This window comes from Nicotiana tomentosiformis, chromosome 6, assembly GCF_000390325.3.
Source record: "Nicotiana tomentosiformis chromosome 6, ASM39032v3, whole genome shotgun sequence".
Classification (NCBI taxonomy): Eukaryota; Viridiplantae; Streptophyta; class Magnoliopsida; order Solanales; family Solanaceae; genus Nicotiana; species Nicotiana tomentosiformis.
Window position 1 is genome coordinate 8838751 of NC_090817.1, and position 24548 is coordinate 8863298.

Below are 24548 nucleotides of genomic sequence, written 5' to 3' on the forward strand. Positions count from 1 at the left end.
GAAGAACAAAACTTCCTCTGCCCAGCTAAGCCTAAGCGATCGCGATTCACCCCACACGATCGCGTATAAGGAAATTAGAACTGAGATACCAGAAATCTTCAGCAACCTCCTAAGTCTAAAAATCGATCCGTTGGGCATCCGAAACTCACCCGATTCCCCCGGAACCTCAACCAAGCATACCAACCAATCCTAAAATACCATACGAACTTAGTCGAGCCCTCAAACCATATCAAACAACGCTAAAATCACGAATCTCCCTCCAATTCAAACTTAATGAACTTGAAGCTTCAAATTTCCACAACTGATGTCGAAACCTATCAAACCACGTCCTATTGATCCCAAATTTTGCACACAAGTCATATTCAATATTACGGACCTACTCTAGCTTTCGGAATTAGATTCTGACCCCGATATCAAAATTTCCATTACCGATCCAAATCTCCAAAAATTCGACTTTCGCCATTTCAAGCCTAAATAAGCTACGAACTGCTAAAACACAATCCGGACATACCCCTAAGCCCAAAATCACCTAACAGGGCTAACGGAACTGACAGAACTCCATTCCAGAGTCGTCTTCATACAGTTCCGACTACGGTCTAAATCCTAAGGCTTAAACCTCTATTTAGGGACTAAGTATCCCAAAACACTCCAAAAACCAAAATGAAATCTCCCGCCAAGTCACAATAGCATAAATAGATATGGGAGAAGCAATAAATAGGGGATCGGGTATATTACTCTCAAAAGACCGGCCGGGTCGTTAAAATGTTGTCCAGTGCTGGTTCTAGTGCCACATGTGCATTTTTGGCCGCAGGTGCGTGCCTGCTTCTGCGAAGAAAATGTCGCTTCTGCGACATTGAGACTGGTAAGGAAGCTTCGCTTTTGTGATGTTGAGGTTGGGAAGGAATATTCGTGTCTGCGAAGCTTTGATCGTAGGTGTGATACCGCTTCTGCGGCCAGCCGATCGCAAATGCACACCTCGTCGCTTCTACGGCTCCTTCTTGTGCTTCTGCGCGGCCGCAAATGCGGCCCATTAGATGCAGAACTCGCCTGGCTGCTTGGATTTGCAAATGCGGCCCTTGTCTCGCAAATACGAGGCCATACGAGACAAGGAAGAACATTAAGGGGTCGAAAATGGCTATTTTTCTTCATTTCGTTTGAGTTTTAAAACCTTGGTTTTTGGGCGATTTGAAGGAGTTTTTCACGACTTCGAACTGGGTAAGTGTTCCTTATTATATATTGATGATATTTCATAAATCCATTTCTATATTCATCGTTTATTTCTGATTTAGATGGAAGAAATTAAAATTTTTGTAAAACTTTTCAAAAAACAAAAATTTAGGATTTGAAGGTCCATTTGACATCAGAATTTGATGATTTTTGTATGGTTGGACTCGTCTCAGAATGGGTATTCGGATTTCATAAGTTTTTTCGAGATTCTAGACGTGGGTTCCACTATTGATTTTTGAGATGAATTTCGGCATTCAATTCAGAAAATTAGAAATTTCATGTGGAATTAATTCCTACGAATCTTGTTGAGTATATTGAATTATTTGTGACTAGATTTGAAGCTTTCAGACATCAATTCGCAAAGCAAAGGTTTATTGGAATCTTGATTCAGTTGCGAAGCGAGGTAAGTGTCGTGGTTAAACTTGACTTGAGGGAGTAGGACTTATTTTTCTATTTGCTACGTGAATAAATATGCGGGTACAATGTATATGTGAGGTGACGAGTACTTATGCGTTGTGGTTGAGTCGAAGCATGCGGGTGGAATTTGTTTACTATGAATAATTGCCTATTTAATTAAGATATTCCTGCTTAAATTATTATTGTTTAATTGATCATTTTTCATGAGATTATTGCTGGTTTAATTATTGTTGAATATTTTGGAAGATGGGGTCAGTATTCTGGTATTGAACTGTTTGATAAGTGTATATCCCCGCATTTAAATACTCTTCCGAATTTATATTATTATTTTCATGGTAAGAAAGAGTATAAAAGCACGAAGAGTGATGTCGTGCCATTTATATTATTTATATTATCCTTGCCATGGTGAGAAAGAGTGTAAAAGCACGAAGGGTGATGTCATGCCATTTTCAAAGAATGTAAAAGCACGAAGGGTGATGCCGTGCCAGAAGAGAGTAAAAGCACAAAGGGTGATGTCATGCCAATCTTATTATATATTTATCAATTTATGGAAAGAAAGAGAGCTAAAGCACGAAGGGTGATGTCATGCCAATCTTATTATTTATTTATCAATTTATGGCAAGAAAGAGAGCTAAAGCACGAAGGGTGATGCTGTGCCAATCTTATTATTTATTTATAAATTTATGAAAAGAATGAGAGTAAAAGCACGAAGGGTGTTGTCATGCCATTTTCATATTATCAACTGCTCATTTTATTGTTGATGAATTAATTGGCTGCTACTTGACACTTCTCCTGCTGAAATTTCTATATCATTCCCCTTCGCATGTTCCCTCTCAAATTTATAAATTGTTAATTATTGTATTATTGTTGCTTCGTATTTGTATATGCTTGTACAAGTGGTTTACGTACGTGTCTTGTCATAGCCTCGTCACTACTTCGTCGAGGTTAGGCTCGACACTTACGGAGTACGTGGGGTCGGTTGTACTCATACTATACTCTGCACTGCTTGTGCAGATTTTGGAGTTGGTCCCAGCGACGTACCATAGACTTGCTCGGATTCAGCTACCCAGAGGAGACTTGAGGTATAACTGTACAGCGTCCGCAGTTCTAAAGTCCCCTACTACTTATCTTAGCTGTGTATTATCTTTCAAACATCTTGAATATTAGTCAAACCTTTATTTGTATTATTCTAGTAGCTCATGCACTTGTGACACCAAATTCGGGGATGTATTTTGATGATTCGGTTGTGATGGTCTTCCGCACTTTATTTCAGTAATTGACTTCCGCTTAATTTGATTTGTTTAAAAATGGTTAAGATTATTCTAACGTTAACTTGCCTATCAAGTGAAATGTTAGGCGTCATCACGGGCCGAAGATGGAAATTTCGGGTCGTGACAAGAACCCTTCCTCTATTTCTTAAAGAAGAAAAAGGAAGAAAAAAAGTTACTAGTTCCATTGGCTGGGATTCCTCCAAACAAATTAGATTTATTTAAAAATTAAATTAATTAGTGGATGCCTTGCCGTAATATTAACAATATGTTCATGACAATTGACACACTTCCAAAATTGAATAACACTATGAGACAATGACTCATTGATATCAACTTAGCTGATATTACAAAGCAGTTGCTCGATATTATTGACATATTAATAAACCTATACGACGAGAATTCGGATTAGTCAGAGTGTTAATCTTTTTGCATAAGGCAAAAACAAACTGTTATTTAGAGAAGCTGAACAAAAAGCTCACTTTGTTCTCTCATTCTCATAAGTTTTACTTAGCAAAAAAGAAGACTTTTTGAAACATACTTATGGAGATGGAGAGAAAAGGAAGTTCTTCGGATTTAGTGAAGACTTCTGAGGATGTCTTAGATGGCAAGAAAGGTGGCCTTAAAACCATGCCTTTTATTATCGGTATGTAATTTCATATTTTTTTAGTCCTTTGGTATGAATTTTTCCGCTTGAATTAACGGTGTGTTTGGTATGACAGAAGTCATTTAAGTAAAATATTTTTTTTTGGTGAAAGAATTTTTTTTATTGATCCTCACCGGTCAAAAACACGTACAAGCAAATGACTTACAAAATCCATAATTTATCTATCTAACTCTAAAAAAAAATTGTTTATCATCAAAAGGAGGAATATGACTTCCCTAATCACTCTTAGGTGGAAGTCATTTTCCTTATAACTATCATAACGATTAATTACTACATAATTATTTACTCCAGCTAGCACTTGGACAACATTATTGATGTTCATTATTCAAAATATTCTTGAAAACACTCTCTGATATTAATGTTATCTATACATATACACACACAAACATACACATTCTTTTTCCACCTCCAACCAAACGCCGAAAAACATTTAAAAGGGCAAGGACAACTCCGTGCACAAAGTATCCTGCATTTACATAGAGTTCGGGGAAGGCTCATATCCTAAGGGGTGTGATGTAGACAGTCTGCCCTAATGTAAACATTAATGGCTGCCATCACGGTTCGAACCCGTGACTTATATGTCACATGAAAATAACTTTACCGCTACTCTAAGACTCCCTTTCAATGGCCAAAAGACATTGTTTGGAAAAAAAAAACTTTTTTATGAAAATTGACTTCCGTCATACCAAATACGCTTTTAACTTATTTTTGTTTTTTTGACATTAAAGAATATGCTTTATGGTTTTGATGATGACAGCAAACGAGGCATTGGAGAGGCTTGCAAGTGTAGGATTAAGTGCAAATATGATCATGTACCTGAAAAATGAGTATCACTTAACTAATGCTAGAGGGCAAATCACTCTTTTTTGGTGGGGTGCAATATCCAATTTCACGCCTGTTTTTGGAGCTCTACTTTCTGATTCTTACTTGGGTCGATATTATGTGATTGCTTTAGGGACATTCATCAGCTTTCTGGTGAGTACATTTTCCCTTTTACTCTGCTAGTTCTTTGTAATACTTTTGGTTGAAATCATAGCCGAAGCCAGGATTTGAAACTTACACGTTCAGAATTTTAACTATTAGGATTCTAACTCTTTAGGGGTCGTTTGGTTGGGAAATAAGTTATCACAAGATTAATTATCTCGGGATTAGTTATCCCGGGATTGTTATCTCACCTTCCCATAGGAATAAAGAAACACTACAATCCCGGAATAACTAATCCTGAGATTAGTTATACTACGATTTTACCCCCACTAAATGTGGGATAAACTCATATCAAATTTAATTCTGAAATTAATTATCCCTTATCTCTCGTACCAAACGAGCCCTTAAAGTTATTGAGTTTTAAATTAATAAGTTGTACATACAAAGCTATTAGGTTTGGCCGAATCCGTAATAGAAATTCTAGCTCCGCCCATGATGAGCATTCATTATTGAAATTCATTATCAGAGACGAATCTAGGGCAATGATGTGCATTTAACTAAACTCATTGCTTTCGAATTTGAACTCTATATAGATAAACAAAAAGAGTTAGCATCTGTATATATAATAAAAATAAAATCAGACTTATTTTGAATTCACCGACTCTAAATCCTAGATTAGCTTCTTTTCCTTATCATAATCAGATTTAACACCATATTTTCCTTGTTAGGGAATGGTGGTCCTATGGTTAACAGCTATAATAAAAGAAGCAAGGCCACATCGTTGCAAATTAGACTCAGGAAACTGTCTAAAACCAGACATTGGCCAACTTGCACTTCTCCTTTCATCATTTGCATTAATGGCCATTGGAGCTGGTGGAATTAGGCCATGTTCATTAGCCTTTGGTGCTGACCAATTTGACAATCCTGCAAATCCGACCAACGGAAGGATCTTGCAGAGTTTCTTCAATTGGTATATTTGTCACGTTAAAATCTTGGTGTACTTGTTTTACTCCCCATGTCCCAATTTATGCGATGCAGTTCATTACCATGAGTTTTTTTAGTATATAAAATTTTATTTAAAAAACATGAAGATTCTATATTCGAATTTGCGGCTAAAATTAAGTGGGCGTTGGGACATAAGAATTGTGAAATTTCGGGAAAAAAGTGGGGAAAAAAAATCAAGGAAAAATGATATTTAAAAATTAGAATTGTGTTTGGACATGAATACAATTTGGAGCTCTTTTTGATTTTTTTGTGAGTGAGTTGAAATGAAAATTTTAAAAAACAGCTTTTTGGAGTTTTTCAAATTTTCGAAAAAATTCTGAAATTCAACTTGAAGTGAAATTTGAAATGGCCAAATACCTATTCCAAAAAAAGTAAAAAAATTCTTATGGCCAAACAGGCCCTAAGAAGTTTGATTCCGGAGATTCCAACTGCATTACATAAATTGGAACGAAGGGAGTACTTTTTATTTTTATTGTTTACTATGTGTTGACGTTCGTTCTTTAATCTATTATTTACCGTGAATATTATTTTTGTGTATTAATTCTTGTCAACAGGTATTATGCATCAGTGTGCATATCAGTGTTGATTTCAGTGACTGTTATAGTGTATATTCAGACACAATTTGGTTGGGTGGTGGGCTTTGGAGTACCTGCTGGTCTTATGTTATTAGCAACAATTTTCTTCCTTTTGGGTTTTGGACTTTTTATTAAGATGAAGGCAAAGAAGAGTTTACTTACTGGTTTTGCTCAAGTTGTTGCTGTGGCTTGGAAAACCAAACACCTTTCTCTGCTTCCTGTGGATTCTAATGGGTGGTATCATCACGAAAAGGATTCAAGATTTACTTTTCCAACCCATAAATTAAGGTACTTTATTCGGATTTATGTTGTATATATTGAAAATGTAACTATTTGGTGTTAGTTGATGGGGTATATATAGCAAGTTATTACTTTTTTTTTCAAGTTATCATATTAAAATCGCTATGAGGAATTACACTTATTGTAAATTAACTTAGGAGGCGTTTGGCCATAAATATTTTTTGCTTTTTTCCAGAATTGTTTTTTATTAAAAAAAAAGTGTGTCCATGGAAATTTGTAAGTTTTTGAAAACTTTTTGAAACTGAGTTTTTCAAAAATCAAAAAGTGATTTTAACCACTTTTTCAAGTTTTCCAGAAAAATATTTTTTTTTCACTCACAAAGTTTCAATTTACTTTTTTTTTAAAAGTAAAATACATGTCTAAACACAACTTTAACTTTAAAAATTTTGTTCATATTTTTTTTGTTTCTATGGCCAAACTGAAACTCATTCTATTCACATACTACATTGACCATTTCTTTTACTTCTTGTGCATAGAGTACTTGAATATTTTATGATTAAAAATAATTAGCATTGTCTAGACGTAGAATGCCTAATATTAGGTTGTTACTTAACATGAATAACTAGATTTCTTGTTGGCGATGTTTCCAAAGAACCTCTTGTCCCCTCACACGAGAACTTTAGCATAAGAAAAGGTTACAAATATATTCTAAGTGGAACAAAGATGATTAAGGACAAACAGCTAAATAATGCTATTGTTGGGTAACGCCAACCTTATGCCTATGGCAAGCCCACGAGGGGGTTAGGGTAGACTAGGTCAGAGTCATGGTCGAACATGGTGCTTGCTTGGTGGAGTTGGTTAAGAAATAAAGTTAAGCCTTTGCTATCAGCTAGTATATCTTTTGGCATGATGATAAGCGCTTGATCGTAACAGCCAATAGCGGTATAATTAAACCGACAAAGATCTTTATATCATACTCTCTTACTGATGATTGAAAATTATTTGTTAGTAGTTTCTTTGAATATTGAATGAACAAGCTTATTGATAACCAATTTTTGGTCATATTTCAAAGGTTTCTAAATAAGGCATGCATTATTAGAAACCCTGAGAAAGATTTGAATCCAAATGGAACAGCTTCAGATCAATGGAACCTTTGTACAGTTCAACAAGTAGAAGAATTCAAAGCTTTGATCAAAGTAATCCCAATGTGGTCTACAGGAATTATGATAGCAGTAACACTAAGCCAACATGCATTTCCAGTGTTACAAGCAAATACAATGGATAGACATTTGAATAGTCACTTTGAAATCCCAGCAGCTTCTTATGGTTTATTTGGGATTATTACATTGACAATATGGATAGCCATCTATGATCGAATCCTCGTCCCCTGGATCTCAAAATTCACTAAAAAACCTCGCGGATTGACGTTCAAGCAACGTATAGGGATCGGGTTGTTGTTTTCTTGTGCAGCACAAGCGGTAGCAGCATTAGTGGAAAGAGAAAGACGAGCACGAGCCCAAAATGAAGGACTAGCAAAAAATCCGTTGTCACAAGTGAATATGTCAGCATTTTGGTTAGTGCCACAACATTGTTTAACTGGTCTAGCTGAGGCATTCAATGCGATTGGACAAATAGAATTTTATTATTCCCAATTTCCTAAGAGTATGGCTAGTATTGGAGTTGCACTATTTTCACTAGGAATGGGATTTGGGAATGTTTTTGGAAGTCTAATTGTTGAAATTGTTGATCATGTTTCAAGTAAAGGAGGGAGAGTGAGTTGGGTATCAAATAACTTGAATTTAGGTCACTATGATTATTACTATTGGGTTCTTTGCTTGTTGAGTGTTGGGAATTTGTTCTACTTCATTGTGTGTGGTTGGGCTTATGGATCTGATGAAGATACAAGATTTTGGGAGGAAGATCAAGCTGAAAAGAAAGGAGAGATTGTCATGTTGTAGACAATTTTTAGTGTCAAAAGTTGTTAACATATACTCGGTGGTACTGTAAAATTCTGGATGCGCTTCGTGTTATCTTAGAGCAGGGTTGTTTATATAAGGTGGGGAAGGGTTCAAAGTAGAAAAGTTAATTTCCTGTATAAATAAGCAAATATGACATTTTAATTTTGTACAACAATATTTTTATGGAACATCTTGAAGCTGATCTTTGTACTCCAATAAAAGCAAATTAATTTTATGTTATTTTTTTGAACATTTTATTGGCCTGCTTTTTACGTGCTCTTTTTATTAAAGATGTTTTTCTTTGCCCACTAGAACAATTCCTTAGTCTGTTCTTATTTGAATTATACACTTTTCTTTAATCACCATCAAAGGGGGTGACGAGAAGTGTTTGATCCATCCATCTTTAATCAGAGTTTTTTGATTCGAGTTTTGAAAATGGACAAACTCTTATAGAGAGCGCTTTCCTCTTAAAGAGATGCTACATGATTGTATTACTTGATACAGTGAGTTCCAGATACCAGATAATTATAAAAAGTATTACTCTAATTTAAATGACACACTTTTCTAATTAGTTTGTTCCAAAAATAAATGATACATTTATGTATTTGGAAATAATTTAACTTTAAACTTTCTATTTTATTCTTAATGAGAAGCTTTTATAGCCACACAAACGTCATGGACTCACACAGCTTTTACCCCTTAATCTTTTAGGACCAAATATTTCAAAAGTCTTCTTTTCTTTCTTAAATTTTGTACCAAATCAAATTAAGAGCATGTTTGGATTGACTTAAAAAAAGTGACTTTTCAGCACAAATAGCTTTTAAGCCAAAAAACGATAAGTTGGGATTGCCCACCTTATTGCTTTTGGTTTATTTTAAGTAATTTTTAACTTATTTTAAGCACTTTGTGACTTTGCCAAATACTGAAAAAAATTAAAAAGAGCTTCAAAGCTGATTTGACCAGCTTAAAAGCCAATCCAAACACCCTCTAAATCATCTAAATTGAAACCGAGGGAGTATATTTTTAATCAGTGCACTTTTCTGCTTCTCATTTCTCTCCGATCATCATAAGAGGGAGTACGAAATTCGTGTGGCCACTATAGGTTTGTGTCAAAACCCAAACAAGGGATGCTAAATAAAGTATGTACACTAAACGCATGGGACAACTTAACTCACTTATTCAAGTTAATTAGGCTGTAATTATCATGTGATACTAGTTTATTAATTTGAGTAACAAAGAGCTAGATATACAATGACAAATAACAAATTAGATTCGAAAAGTAAATTAAGTGGATGCCGTAACTTTAACAATTTATGTTCATGACACTCCAGCTAGTTGTTGTACTAATTAACCAGACTTAGACAAACTTCCAAAGCCGAATATAAGACAGTGACTGATTACATCAACTTAGCTGAGATTACAAAGCAGTTACTCGATATTACGGACGTCTTAATGGACCTTACGCGGTGCAAATTACCAAATCTAGATTAGACAAGCCAGTATGTCTCAAATGCCGAGTGTATAAAGTTATAAAAGATTATATCGACATCATAAGTCATGGCATGTTATTGGCTATACTTGGCATGTTTGTCGAATTTGTGGAAATGGAATTTTTCAACCGTTTTGCATAAGGCAAAAACAAGCTGTTAAAGAGACCACTAGAAAAAAACTACTATTCTCATTAGCTTTCTCTCTATCCTTCTGAACAAAAAACCCATTTTTCCCCATCATTCTCAAAAGTTTTGTATAGCAAAAAAGACCTTTTTTTAGTTCATAGTTTTGTGGTGATGGAGAAAAAAGGAAGCTATTCAGATGACAAGAAAGGTGGCCTTAAAACCATGCCTTTTGTTATCGGTATGTAAATTCATTCTTATATTTAGTCCTTTGTTATAATGAAAAAGAATGGCTACTTTCTGTATTTGAAAATAATTTAACTTTTTTTATAGACATAGAAATGTCATGGTAGGTTCAAGACCGGTAAAAGTCTTTCTTTCTTTGTTAATTCGTGTCGAGTTAATAAATACCATCATATAAAATAAAACGGAAGAAATACGTGTTTGAATAGAAATGTTGAAACTGATAACAAGCAATTTTTCGACGTTAATGGTTATGTTTCTGGTTTTGATGATAACAGCAAATGAGGCATTGGACAAGGTTGCAAGTGTAGGACTGCACGCAAATATGATATTATACCTGAAAAATGAGTATCACTTAACTAATGCTACAGGGGCAAGCATTCTTTTCTGGTGGAATGCCCTATCCAATTTCACTCCCATTTTTGGAGCTTTTCTTTCTGATTCTTACTTGGGTCGTTATTATGTTATTGCTTTAGGGACACTCATTAGCCTCATCGTGAGTACATTCTCCTTTCTATTGTTCTAGTTCTTTGTCGTTTTCATTGAAATTTATTACTAGACGCAGTTGTACGAGTTCAACTGAACATATTATCTTTTTATACGAATTATTCACATAGTATGAGTTCCTCATCCATCACCATGTGGTGAGGGATCGAGTACCACCTATATGTAATGTTCCCCTTCTCAACCCCGTAATAATAATATATTTTTTTTAAAGATATCTATATATACAAAAAAATATGTGTGTGACAATATTTGGTATCTATATAGCATTTGGACTATATTTGGTCGAATATTTTTTTTAAAAAAGCATCTGAAGTTGAAATTGAAACTAAAGTATTTTAAAGTTGAAATTGTGTCTGAACATAAATTTTCACCGGAAAAAAGAAAAGTTGATGTTGTTAGGAGAAACCATTACTTTCACTTGAAAAACTCATCAAACAAACTTTTTAAGGTAGTAATTCAAATACTAAAGTTAAGTATTTGCAAATAACGAAATATTATTTACGGCTAGACATGAACTCACACTCATCCTGAACTCACTGACTTTATTCTTGAATTTACCTTTGTTCATTATCGAGATCAAATTTAACACTGTATTTTCCTGGTAGGGAATGGTGGCCCTGTGGTTAACAGCTATACTAAAAGAAGCAAGACCACATCCTTGCAAATTAGAATCAGAAAATTGTCAAAATCCAGACTTTGGCCAGTTTGCATTTCTCTTTTCATCATTTGCATTAATGGCCATAGGAGCTGGTGGAATTAGGCCATGTTCATTAGCCTTTGGTGCTGACCAATTTGACAACCCTGAGAATCCCAATAATGGAAGAATCTTGCAAAGTTTCTTCAATTGGTAATCCTGCTGTCCTCTTATTATTCATGTTATTCACTGTATCTTGATATGTTCGTCGAAGGCGGACCTAGGATTTTAACATGACGGGGCAACACTATTTTGCTCAACCAGTACCCTCTAAAAATTTTTAGTGTTTAGGGTACCAACTTATTTATATAATCATCTTTAAGGTATACACATATACATATACAAGATTTATGTCGAAGTTTACGGGGTACGGTTACCCCTCAACACTATACATAGGTCCGCTCTGATGTTCGTCCTTTATTCTCAATTACTTCCTCCGTTTCAATTAAGATGAGGTAGTTTCACTCGGTACGGAGTTTAAGAAAGAAAAAAAGAAGACTTTTGAAACTTGTGGTCTTAAAAGCTTAAAGAGTAAAAGTTTTGTGGGTCATGGCATTTGTGTGGTTATAAAGCTTCTCATTAAAAGTAAAATGAAGAGTTTAAAGTTGAATTATTTCCCATTGTAGAAATATGTCATTCTTTTTTTAACGAACTAATAAAAAAAAGTGTGTCATCTAATTTGAAACATATGAAATATTAATTATGAATATTCTCGGAATCCAGACAGATCTAGAAAAAAGATAGAAAATGACGGAGTTGAAAATCCGTGTACAATATGTAACAACCGAAATGTACCCCTAGTATTAGATTAACCTTAAGTACGGAATTTTGAAATATCATGTGAATAGTATTGATACTGAGATTGATACAGCTGACCCCACTATCTGTTGAGACATAGTTATTATTATTGTTATTTATCGTGAATATTATTTTTATGTGCTATTTTCGCAACAGGTATTACGCATCAGTGGGGATATCAATATTGATTTCAGTGACAGTTATAGTGTATATTCAGACAAAATTTGGTTGGGTGGTGGGTTTTGGAGTGCCTGCAGGACTTATGTTTTTGGCAACTATTATGTTCCTTTTGGGTTCTGCACTTTTCATTAGGATAAAAGCAAACAAGAGTTTGCTTACTGGTTTTGCTCAAGTTGTTGTTGTTGCCTGGAAAAACAAACACCTTTCTTTGCCTCCTGTGGATTCTAATGGGTGGTATCATCATATCAAGGATTCAAGATTTACTTTTCCAACCCATAAACTAAGGTACATTATTCGGATTTAAGTTACATACACTATAATTTTATAATTTTTTGTCATATTCCATAGGTTTCTAAATAAGGCGTGTATCGTTAGAAATCCTGAGAAAGATTTGAATCCAAATGGAACAACTTCAGATCAATGGAACCTTTGTACAGTTCAACAAGTAGAAGAATTCAAAGCTTTGATCAAAGTAATCCCAATGTGGTCTACAGGAATTATGATAGCAGTAACACTAAGCCAACATGCATTTCCAGTGTTACAAGCAAATACAATGGACAGACATTTAATAAAAGGTAGTAACTTCAAAATTCCAGCAGGTTCCTATGGTGCATTTGGGATTCTCACATTAACAATATGGATAGCCATCTATGACCGAATCCTCGTCCCCTGGATTTCAAAATTCACTAAGAAACCTCGCGGCCTGAGCTTCAAGCAACGTATGGGGATCGGGTTGTTACTTTCTTGTGCATCTCAGGGAGCTGCAGCGTTAGTGGAGAGAGAAAGACGAGCACGAGCCCTTAACGAAGGACTCGCGAACCATCCCTTGTCACAAGTGGATATGTCAGCAATGTGGCTAGTACCGCAACATTGTTTAACTGGTCTAGCTGAGGCATTCAATGCGATTGGACAAATAGAATTTTACTATTCACAATTTCCTAAGAGCATGGCTAGTATTGGAGTGGCACTATTTGCACTAGGAATGGGATTTGGGAATGTTTTTGGAAGTCTAATTGTTGAAATTGTTGATCACGCTTCAAGTAGAGGAGGGAAAGTGAGTTGGGTGTCAAATAACTTGAATTTAGGACACTATGATTATTACTATTGGATTCTTTGCTTATTGAGTGTAGGGAATTTGTTCTACTTCATTTTGTGTGGTTGGGCTTATGGATCTGATGAAGATACAAGAATTTGGGAGGAAGATCAAGCTGCAAAGAAAGGAGAGATTGTCATGTTATAGACAATTTTTAGAAGTCGAATTTGTTAAATAGCTGGCCACATTCACTGAATCACTGTTTACTTTTTCTATCGGTATACATCGATTATATATTGGTTATACACTGTTATACACTTATTCTATATATGTTATACATTCGCCAGTTACTTTTAGTTTAAGTGGTTGGGTGTGCAGTTATTATACTCTGTTGCAAACTTTGTTATTTTCACACTTTCATGCCTATTTTATGGTCAGAGTCATAAACAAAAGTTTAATTCTGTCCATAGGTATAATTAAAAGAAATCGTTAAAAGGTCTAAGCATAAGTTTAGTGAAGAATTTGTTCTTAATTGTGAAGGTAAGGTAAACATGCTCCCTCCAGATGCTAATATTCTTCTCTTACATAGAGCTTTATAAGTTTTGAGTGAAGAATTTTAATGTCTTCGACTTGACTTCCGTACATATAGTTAAGCAATTTTTAAAGAACTATTACATGGAGTACTATATTGAGTGTATGTAATGGTACTTTACACTCCTTTATAGTTGTGGAGCTACCTCTGGCCAACTATAAAAAAATGTAGCTCTTAAAATATCTTGCTGATTGAGCAGTATGGAATTTCAATCCTTTTAAATTACTGAATTTTAAATTAACAAATTTCAATTCACATTAATATTGTTATACTTAACAAAGAAATTCTGATTCATTGACAACATGGGGTGGTGGCGCAGTTGGCTAGCGCGTAGGTCTCATAGCTAAAGAGTGATCCTGAGGTCGAGAGTTCGAGCCTCTCTCACCCCATCATTTGTTTTATGTTTTTCTTATATTCGCCATTTCTGCGTCCTCTCGCAATGTATATCGGAAGTTTCATTTGTTTATTTGTAATGAGAAAAATAGACACAAAGCTACAAATACTTATGAATTTTCGAGTTACTCGGACTTTTTTTTCTTTTGAAAATTATACAAATTTTAAAAAAATATATTTATAATTTCTGCTTTATTCTTAATTAAAAAAAACTATGATAAGTAATATGCTATTATTCCTCTAGTAAGTGGAGCCATGATTTTCAGAATAGAAAAAAATAAACACACGAGAAAGGGGATTTTAATATAAAATATATATTTTAAATAAAAACCTATCTACACAATATAATTTACGGACGAAAAAGATATCAACAAAGGTGGTTCTACCACTCTAATTGAAAAATTACTTTGACAATTGCTCTAACATATCCTCCCATTTCCTGCTAATTTTTAAGTTGCTCAAAGTTACTGGTTGCAAAATGGATTAAAAAAAAGTAGTTGTTCATATGTATTATCCACTTAAAAATTGATTGGATAATGAACTTTTTAAAAATGACTCAAATATGGATAAGGACAAGAGTGGATTGCTATAGTGGTAAGCACTCTCCACTTCCAACCAAGAGGCTGTAAGTTCGAGTCACCCCAAGAGCAAGGTGGGGAGTTCTTGGAGGGAGGGAGCCGAGGGTCTATCGGAAACAACCTCTCTACCCCAGGGTAGGGGTAAGGTCTGCGTACACACTACCCTCCTCAGACCCCACTTTGTTGCTCAAATATGGATAAGATACATATTATTCACTTAAAAAAAATGAATAACCAATGAGTTTAACTTTTATATTTTTTACAAAGACTAATTGGAGGTTTCTCAAGTTTGGAAGACTAAGAATTCTCTCAAGTGATTACATGTAAGAAACCATGGATAATATGGATATCTGACGGTTAACTCATTTTCTATTCGTATTATATATGGATCGGATCGAATATTTTATTCTTTTTTTGCATTATCCGTTTTCGACCCACCTATATCCTACCGAACGGCATGTTTGCCACCCAACTCAAGGTCTTCCATTATGCCAAAGACTTGCTAGTGGGATCATATATATCGTGGCAAATTTGAACTTCAGCAGTTAAGATCCTGAGTGCCAATTCAGCATCTTACAAACTTTTGTGCCTAAAAAATATTCAAATGATGATATCCACTCAAACTAGCACTCTTATCTTCTCTCTTTTGTCATGTTCCAAAAATGCTAAATATTCTACCAATGAACCATGTGTTTTCGTCCTTTATTTGCTTTTTCGTCTTATTTTTTATAAACTTTAAACTTCAAGTTGTTGGTACTATGACACTTTTGACAATTAGGAGAGAGTTCTTGTTTTGGCTTCGAAAGATCTTTTACTTTCAAGGTTTTATATTTTATCTTCATTTGAGAACAGCTAGTTAGCACTGGTTGAGCCAACAATTTGTTTGCGGGTTGGGTTCAGTAGAATTCAGTTCTTCGAAATCGATCTTATAAATGTTTAAAGACAAGTATGTATAAAGTTAGATATATATTTTAAAACTCATTTTCTCATATAAGAAGCCACAATGTATAAATTCTGAACTCGACACTGTTGAATGGTAATTTTAGTCATGAAGATATTAACACATAGACAGTGTTAAAGGCATGCTACAAAAATACTACTGATTTTTTGGTTATTAAATAATTATCTCAGTAGGTTTCTTGCTAGTCTGCAAGATTTTGTTGTCCCTTTACTTCAATCCTTTTATTTTGCCCACCCCCAAAACACCTACTACCTCCGGGTTAATTGATTTTTTTTTTTTTATTTTCACAGAAATTCACTTTTTAATATTAATTAACAATAAATTGACCATATTAATCTTAATTTGTTCATTGAAAAATACAATAAATATGTCTAGGCTCTTTACTCGAAGGATAACTTTAAAAAAAAAATCCTTCTTAATATCTGAAAAAATTAAATATTATAAACCAAAAAAAGAATATCAAAAATCAATTAAAATGGACCGAAGGGAGTAGCTCGGTACCATTATTAGATTTTCTCAGTATAACAAAGAGGCGAATCACATCAAATTATTAAATTTTTCCACTTCTACCCGGTGCGGACCTAGAGCATTGAATATGGGTTCCTGGGAACCCAGTAAATTATGCGTAGATCATGTATTTAAATTAAGAAATTACTAAATATTTATAAATATCTAACTGTGAACCCAGTTATTATTATATATTAATTTAAAATTACGGTAGAAACTCATAAATCTGGTATCATGAATCCGCCTATGCCTCTACCCATCTTCTCATTCTTTGACATTCACCATTTAATTTCCTTTTCCCATAATATACTACAGTAAATTTGTCATGTCACTTAAAAACAAGAAACACGTGGAAGTACAATAATACATTCATATGCTTTGTAGGCTGTGATAAAGACTAATAAGAGTCTGGTACTTTTCCTCACAAAAGCTTTTGAAAATCACACGGTACACAGTACAGTTAGGAGGTACTAATAAAAATATAGTATTGGATTTATAATGTGACAAATCTTGGGTAGGGAACACACAGCATTGGCTTCTTATTCGGAGATAGTGCCCGAAAATTGTACTGCGTATTTTTATGTATATATATAACTAGTTGTATTCACTTTATATAAAGAAAACTTTTAATGTTGTATTTTTTGAATCCCTTCGTCATTTTTGACTCCGTCACTAAGCTAAGACAGTTCGTAATCACAAATTTACTTAGAATAATAAAAAGGATAGTCCGATGCACAAAATATGATGCATTGAAGCTCTATACCGACAAGAGATGCACTTTTAAGCACTGTGATGGGCCACCAACTTCATTGAAAACATTGAAGAATGAAGACTTGAGAAAATGTTACATCCACGTAAATTTTATCACATTATCTAAGAGAGATTTCCTTAGTCTGATGGAAGTTAAAGAGAAACAGGAAGTTCTGAACAATAGTTTAGAATTTAAATTCTGGATCCGTATCTTAACATAAACTGCTAGGAGTTATGAAGAGTCGAAAAAATATAACTTGGCATTATTTCTCGGCAGAGGTGGATCTAGAGTGTGTTTGTGGGTTCTACTCAATTATCTTCGGCTTGCACTATGTATACACAGATAAAGAAAAAATTTATATACATAAATTATAGTAAGATAATACTTATTCTGAACTGTCCATAAATTATAAATTTTCCTCTATTTTTATTAGTCATTGGCTATCAGGAAAAGTATTAGTCTTGTATTTTCTTATTCGTAGATTTCTATTATTATTTGTTGTTTCTTCCGCTTCGATTTTCATGTTGAATTATTGGTGCCACTGCTGTTACTGCTTGTTTTTGTTTTTCTTGAACCGGAGGTCTACTGAAAATGACCTATCTATCTTTTCAAGGTAGGGATAAGGTCTGCGTAAACACTAATACCTTTCTTTGTTTGATTACACTAGGTTTATTGTTGATGTTATAGACTTTATTTCAAGTTTAATTTAGAATTGGACAATTTTCTTTGGCAAATACTTTGAAGTAGCATGGCGGCTATGTCCAAATTCAGTTGATCAACTGCTCGGTTCAAATAACTTTTGTAGATCACATCATGGGATAGTTGAACATCAGAGCTGTGAAGCAATAATTGTGGCTCTTTCAATTGCTTTAACATTCCAATAGTGTCCTCCACTAGCAATCTTCTTGCTAGATATTTCCAAATTGCTATGACAATTTCTTATTATTAAAAGTGTATTTTATCAAACAACTGAGGAGTCGCGTCGGAAGATAAGTTATCTCAAGATTAATTATTTTTGGATGATAAATCTTTCTCATAATATGGAGTGTGAGGATTGTTATCGCACTCTTTCATAGGGATAAAAATTACACTATAATTTCGGGATAACTAATTCGGATATCAATTATACTGTAATTTTATCTCAACCAAACGTGAAATAAACGCATCTCAAATTTAATTTCAAAATTAATTATTCCTTATCGCTCGTGCCAAACGAGCCCCTAATCTTTATCATACTACTATTGAACAGTAATATAGGCTAGTAAACGCGGATGCCTTGTCACTTTCCACGAGTAAAATAAATAAATCAATGGTAACTAGGAGAACTAGCGAGACAATTACAATGACTTCGTTTTAATGCCAAATTAGTTGAGGTTGGATGTATAAAATTTCAAATTAATAAATTTTATATAGAAAATTCAGGTCTAGGATAAAGGTTAGCTAGACTTTTGGGTCCGCCCCTGATTATAGTATTTGATGTTGGAATCCATACACTTCAATTCCTCTTTGATTCTGCGCAAAATATTTTATAAATATAAAAAATTCTGATTTAGGATAAAAGTTAGCTATACTTATAGATCCGCCTATAATTGTAATATTTGTTATAGGAAATAGAAATCCATAGACTTTAGATCTTGCATCGGCGTTTGTCGACGACCACTTCGATTCAGCACAAAACATCTTGTAAATAGCTAGATTTGGACGCGATATACTTGCATGATCGTGGTCTCTAGATTCTGTGTGCGCGCGTATATCTAAAGTTAGGATTCTTCATTGTTTAATCATATCTCAACTGGGTCAATTCATGTTGTTTCAAGATTCATCTTGTCCCCCCTGTTTTTAACTACCTAAAGTCTTCCCCTACGAGGCTATGAATATGACATCCATTTTTCACACACACTCTATGGCTGGTAGTTTTAGCACCACTTGCAGTATCTTTGGATCATTGTTACTCATCGTTTTATATGTTTATCCGAAAAATAGATAGAGTTAAATTTGTACGTAGTTCTAAGAATATATGATATAACTTAATACAAACCGTAGGGATAAATAGAAATATCAAATATGGATTGTAAATAATGCAAAATAAACAAGATAGGAAAGAAGATGATTTTTAGGACTCAGCACAATTGATCAATTAATGAAACTTAAAAGAATAATTCTTGAATATAGGAGAGTATGGTGCTTGAATTACAATGTAAGCAAAAAACTGCCTTGTACAGAAATGTAATCATCCTCTTTATAATGGAGGATCCTACTTTAGATATAATTAAAAATATATAGTGGAGCCCCCATGATAAATCAGTTTTTTCCTTAATCCCGCCGAGATTCTCTCCCTTAGTGTGTTTGCAATGGCTCTTGTCTGTGGGCTCGAGCTCGATCGGCCTCGGTGCCGGTCGGTAGTGCTTCTAGAGCTCGATATGGACTCGGGATCAGGTGATGATTCGGACTCGATCCCGGTTGGCCTCTGCCCTATAAGCTCAAAATTATCTCATCATAGTTCGATCCGGACCCGAGCTCGATGATGACTTCGAACTCGGTATTTGACATATACCTGGAATCCGAAGCTTGTTTGTACCATCTTCGGGACCCATCTTGATATTACGAAGTCTTTCTTCGATCCATTATATTTCGACCTTGATCAATCGTACGAAGGCCGAAATCTATTTCGATCGTATACAGATAGTCCCCTCGTTTCTCAGGAAGGATGTGGTGAGAAACGATATGATTCCTCCATGGCTCGATTGGATTATAAGCTGACGTTCACATTAGGCTCAATCATGACGCACGTAATAGTTGTCCCGTCGATTTAGATTTTCAAGGCATTTAATGTATGTCATACGGTGGTCGGCCACCGCTGACATTGAACCGCCATTGCTTTAATCTATAAATAGCCCTTCCTTTCACCATTTACCCCTTTTACATCTTCAATCTTCCAAATTTCCCAAGTTCTTTTTCGTACCCTCTGAGTTTATTCGCAAATCTGTGATTCCTCTTTGCAAAAGCCCTTCTTCAAAATTACCAAATCTTTGTCAATTTCTTCTATTCTTGACTTTTAAATTCGAAAATGGCGAAAACATCACAAACCATTCCTTAGAAAGAGAAAGCTTCATCTTCACAATTTGCCGCCGCCGAAACACCGGTAGAGCCACAGCCTGAGGAGTGCGTTCCTGGGGCGTGTGTTCTTACCTCTGATTTTAAGGTCGATAAAGGCTCGTCGGTTCCCAACCGATGTGAGCCAGTATCAATGTACATGTGTTCGATAACCGAGAGACACCTCAAACAACTGAAAAAAGATTGCAATTGGGAAGGGTAAAGAAATAATAATCCCTTCTTCTGACGAAAATATCACCACTTATGTGAAAGAGTTTTTAAGTGTGTATACTTACCCTATCACGTTAGGTCCCATCGATTCTGTTATTATTGACTTCTGTCGTCAATACCAAATAACCCTAGGTCAGGTTCATCCTTTTTTTGGCAGATCGTTATTTTGATTCGATACTTTGTGAACAAAATCGAGGGGATGCCGTTCACCCTCGACCATCTCATCCGATTGTACCGTCCTCACCTTTATCGAGGAGGGTTAATAAAACTTCAGCGTCGGGCTACCAAGGCCCTATTCTCGAGCATTGACAAGGACAGGGATCGAGGATGGATGGGCAGGTTCATTTGAGTAAGGACTTCGGACCTGATTTCGACTGAAAAGATGCATTTTCCCGAGGAGTGGAATATGAAACGTAAGCGTGATTCTGCTGTTACTTCCTTCTATTTTGCCCTTTCATTTCTTCTCTCACCGATATTCCTATTTCTATGATGCAGCGGTTCCCTGGATGCCCGGAGCAGTTCCCGATCTCAAGAACTGGGTACGAGCTTTGGCTTCGACCTCCACATACTCTGAGCGCTCATGGCGTGATTTGTCAAAGAGCCGATGGGAGGCAAATAATCATGGTAGGCCCCTTTCTCGTACCTTTTAGTAGTTCAAACGAGACGTTTTTTATATACTTTAATAAAATTTTCGATATGTAGGTGTGGGCAAAGATGCGGTTTTGAGGCCCTCGTCTATCGAGGAAGAGGCTTCGGCCTCTGTCCCAAAGCCGGTGAAAGATAATAAGAGGAAAAGAGCCTCCATTCCCGAAGATCCAAAACCGAAGAAGAGGATGGCGCGTAAGCCGAACAAGAATACCATTTCTTTGATCGTAGAATCAGTTATGCGTCTAAGGGATGAAGACGAAGAAGAAGAAGAAGAAGAAGAAGAAGAAGAAGAAGAAGAAGAAGAAGAAGAAGAAGAAGAAGAAGAAGAAGAAGAAGAAGAAAATGATAGGTCCGCGCTGGCGGCCCGAACGAAGAAGACCACCGACGTTCCACAGGCAGCTGGATCGATGGTGGTTCATAAGGCTCCGCCTCGAACTGAGGATATATCATAGAAGGATTCGTGAAGAGTCCCTGAATTGTTGGAGATCGAAGATGCTTCCCATCGAAGCCAACAGATGGGGGATATGTCTGAAGGGGCTCTCCTCGAATCTCTTCGAACCGAAGAGAATGCTCCAAATGATTCACTTGGGGTAGTAGCAATCGAAGACTCGCCCACCTTCCCTGCTTTTTTCGCAGGGGCGATTAGGGAAGCCCAAGATTTGGGGGCCCTCGAACTAGATAGGCCTCATGATGGAGAGGATCCTTTTCATGACCTGTTTACCAGTGTCGAGGACGTTGCCGGTACTAGTGATGCATCGGACCTTTTTCACGGGGTGCAGCAAGCTTTGAATTAGGTAAGCCTTAAATTATTTTGTTGGTATTATTTTAATGTTTGCTTTTATTTTCTAACTTCGTTTCTTCTTTCTTTGCAGGCCGCGACAGTTCATCGAGAAGCATATTTTCGGTCCCGAGCCGAGCTACGTCGATATGAGGCCGTTCTTCAACGGGTTACTGAGGAGAGGAACTCCCTTAAACTCCTCTTAGGGCAAAGGGCAGAGGAAATAAAAGACCTTCGAGTCGAGTTGGCCAAGGCTCACCAAGATCATACCGATCTGTCCGAGCAGGTAATGATACTTTTAAAAGCCTATGGGCTCGATACCAGAACAATGGCTAATTTTTCGGTCTTACAGCTGTAGTAGAAAATTGAGATGATCGGGAAACTCCGTGAGGAGGTCGATGTGATAAAAGCGGAGTCCTTGAAGTGGAAAGAAGGTATGGACCTCTTTGCTGCAGAGAAAGAAGCTGCTCGAACTCAATTATAAGCAGCCGAAAACCAACTTCAAAGTATGAAGGAGAAAGTCTCGGTTCAAGCAAGAACAATAAAGGAGCTCGAGGCTCGGTTGGCCTCCGAACTTGCCAAGGTCGAATCTGATGCTGAAAAGGCAAAGGCCGATGCAAATGCACTCGTGGCCATCTATCGGGTCGATGCTGAAGCTGCCCAGGTCCAAGCAAGAGAGGCAGCCGAGACCGCCGATACTTGAGCACATTGGTGCTGAACTTGCTAAGTGCCGATCTCGGAGGGAGACCCTCGAGGTGATCCATGCTCGAGGTTTCGACCTCGCTGAAGAGATAAAAAGGGCCAAAGAACTCGAAGCTGATGTTGAAGCCTTGGTTTTCGATGACGATGATGTTGATAATGATGATGATAATGATGATGATGATGGGAATAATGGTGGATCCAAGAACGGGGGGGAGCCCGATGGAGAAGATACCGCTCCCGGAGATAGCCAAGAAACTTAGCCCTTAGTTTCTATGCTATACTCAATCATGTAAACAATATTGTATATAAAATATCTTTTTGTTTTACCGACTTGCTTCTGTTTTGTTTCCTGCCTTATGAATATTTTATTCATGCCTTATGAATATTTTCATAAGAATTTAGGCAATTTTATCGGATTTGGACCTCGTAGCCTTTATAACCGAGTGGACGTTTACTCAAGCTTGAAATAAGGTAGCCCATACGCTTAGTAGTCGAGTTGAGTGATTTTTCGAACTTGCAGTATGATATAGCCCTTAGGCTTAGTAGTCGAGTGAGTGATTCGAACTCATAGTAAGAATAGCCCGTAGGCTTATTAGTCGAGTGAATGTTTTGAACTCGAAGTAATGTAGCGTGTAGGTGTAATGGTCGAGTGAGTGCTTGCTCGAACTCGATATAAGGATAGCCCGTAGGCTTATTAGTCGAGTGAATGTTTCGAACTCGAAGTAATGTAGCACGTAGGCATAATGGTCGAGCGAGTGCTTGCTCGAATTCGAAATAAGAATAGCCCGTAGGCTTATTAGTCGAGTGAATGTTTCGAACTCGAAGAAATGTAGCCTGTAGGCGTAATGGTCGAGTGAGTGCTTACTCGAACTCGAAATAAGAATAGCCCATAGGCTTATTAGTCGAGTGAATGTTTCGAACTCGAAGTAATGTAGCCCGTAGGCATAATGGTCAAGTGAGTGCTTGCTCGAACTCGAAATAAGAATAGCCCATAGGCTTATTAGTCGAGTGAATGTTTCGAACTCGAAGTAATATAGCCCATAAGCGTAATGGTCTAGTGAGTGCTTGCTCGAACTCGGAGATTTATCTCAATCCTGTTTGCATAATAAATCTCGAAATAGAGGAATTTTTCTTGGATATAAGATATCGGTAAAGAGGAGAACTTTCTTTGCAAGTCATTACACATGTGTTCATGTAACGACCCGACTTGTTGTTTTAAGAATTTAAGCCCCGTCTGGCGGCATAAGGCCCTGAGCAGCTTCTTATTATGTGTATTGACTTACGTGCGTGGTTGAATTCAGTTACCAGATAATTTGGAGTGATTAGGGACACTTGGTCCCCAAAACGGAAGCTTAAGTCTTAGGATTTTTACCGTAGTCGGAACTGTGTGAAGACGACTCCGGAATGGAATTTTGATGATGTTAATAGCTCCGTATGGTGATTATGGACTTAGGAGCATGTCCAGAAAATTATTTGGAGGTCTGTAAAGGAATTTGGCTTGAAATGGCGAAAGATGAATTTTTGGGAAGTTTGACCGGGGGGTTGACTTTTTGATATTAGGGCCGGAATCCAATTCTGGAAATTTGAATAGCTTCGTTATGTCAATTATGACTTGTGTGCAAAATTTGAAGTCATTCCAGATTGATTTGATGTGTTCCGGCACAAGATATAAAATTTAAAATTTCAAAGTTCATTAGGCTTGAATTGAGGTATGATTCGTGGCTTTGATATTGTTTGATGTGATTTGAAGCCTCGATCAGGTTCGTGTTATGTATTGGGACTGGTTGGTACGATTGGACGGGGTCCCGGGGGCCTCGGGTTTGATTCGGGGGTTGTTTCGGACCAAGTTTGGGTGTTTTGATGCTGCTGGTTGTTGGTTCTGGTGTTGTTCTTCGCGTTCGCGAGGAGCCTCTCGCGTTCGCGAAGAAGGATTTTGCTGTTGGGATTTTGTTCTTCGCGTTCGCG

General features: G+C 36.2%; 2 protein-coding genes and 1 non-coding gene across 3 annotated transcripts; all 3 read left to right on the forward strand.

Moving 5' to 3' along the window:
• Window positions 1–3356: 3356 nt before the first annotated feature.
• LOC104118619 (protein NRT1/ PTR FAMILY 1.1-like) lies at window positions 3357–8533 on the forward strand. The gene is made up of 5 exons (XM_009629897.3): window positions 3357–3558; window positions 4337–4554; window positions 5232–5473; window positions 6063–6371; window positions 7396–8533. The coding sequence occupies exons 1-5, from the start codon at window positions 3456–3458 to the stop codon at window positions 8279–8281; spliced, it is 1758 nt and encodes a 585-aa protein (XP_009628192.3). The 5' UTR covers window positions 3357–3455; the 3' UTR covers window positions 8282–8533.
• Window positions 8534–9830: 1297 nt separating this feature from the next.
• On the forward strand, window positions 9831–13698 carry LOC104103664 (protein NRT1/ PTR FAMILY 1.2-like). Its single transcript, XM_018773269.3, has 5 exons — window positions 9831–10135; window positions 10416–10633; window positions 11250–11491; window positions 12293–12601; window positions 12665–13698. The coding sequence occupies exons 1-5, from the start codon at window positions 10069–10071 to the stop codon at window positions 13554–13556; spliced, it is 1728 nt and encodes a 575-aa protein (XP_018628785.3). The 5' UTR covers window positions 9831–10068; the 3' UTR covers window positions 13557–13698.
• A 547-nt stretch (window positions 13699–14245) lies between these two features.
• TRNAM-CAU (transfer RNA methionine (anticodon CAU)) lies at window positions 14246–14330 on the forward strand. Its single transcript is given in 2 exon segments — window positions 14246–14283; window positions 14295–14330. It is a non-coding gene; the product is annotated as a tRNA-Met (tRNA).
• The last annotated feature ends 10218 nt before the right edge of the window (window positions 14331–24548 follow it).

Excerpts from the sequence above, each read along its gene's own strand:
- LOC104118619 (XM_009629897.3), top strand. The coding sequence starts at position 3,456 with ATGGAGATGGAGAGAAAAGGAAGTTCTTCGGATTTAGTGAAGACTTCT. Across the intron at positions 4,555-5,231 it reads GGACATTCATCAGCTTTCTG|GGAATGGTGGTCCTATGGTT; the intron begins GTGAGTACATTT and ends TTTCCTTGTTAG. Across the intron at positions 5,474-6,062 it reads TTGCAGAGTTTCTTCAATTG|GTATTATGCATCAGTGTGCA; the intron begins GTATATTTGTCA and ends TCTTGTCAACAG.
- LOC104103664 (XM_018773269.3), top strand. The coding sequence starts at position 10,069 with ATGGAGAAAAAAGGAAGCTATTCAGATGACAAGAAAGGTGGCCTTAAA. Across the intron at positions 10,136-10,415 it reads AACCATGCCTTTTGTTATCG|CAAATGAGGCATTGGACAAG; the intron begins GTATGTAAATTC and ends TGATGATAACAG. Across the intron at positions 10,634-11,249 it reads GGACACTCATTAGCCTCATC|GGAATGGTGGCCCTGTGGTT; the intron begins GTGAGTACATTC and ends TTTTCCTGGTAG.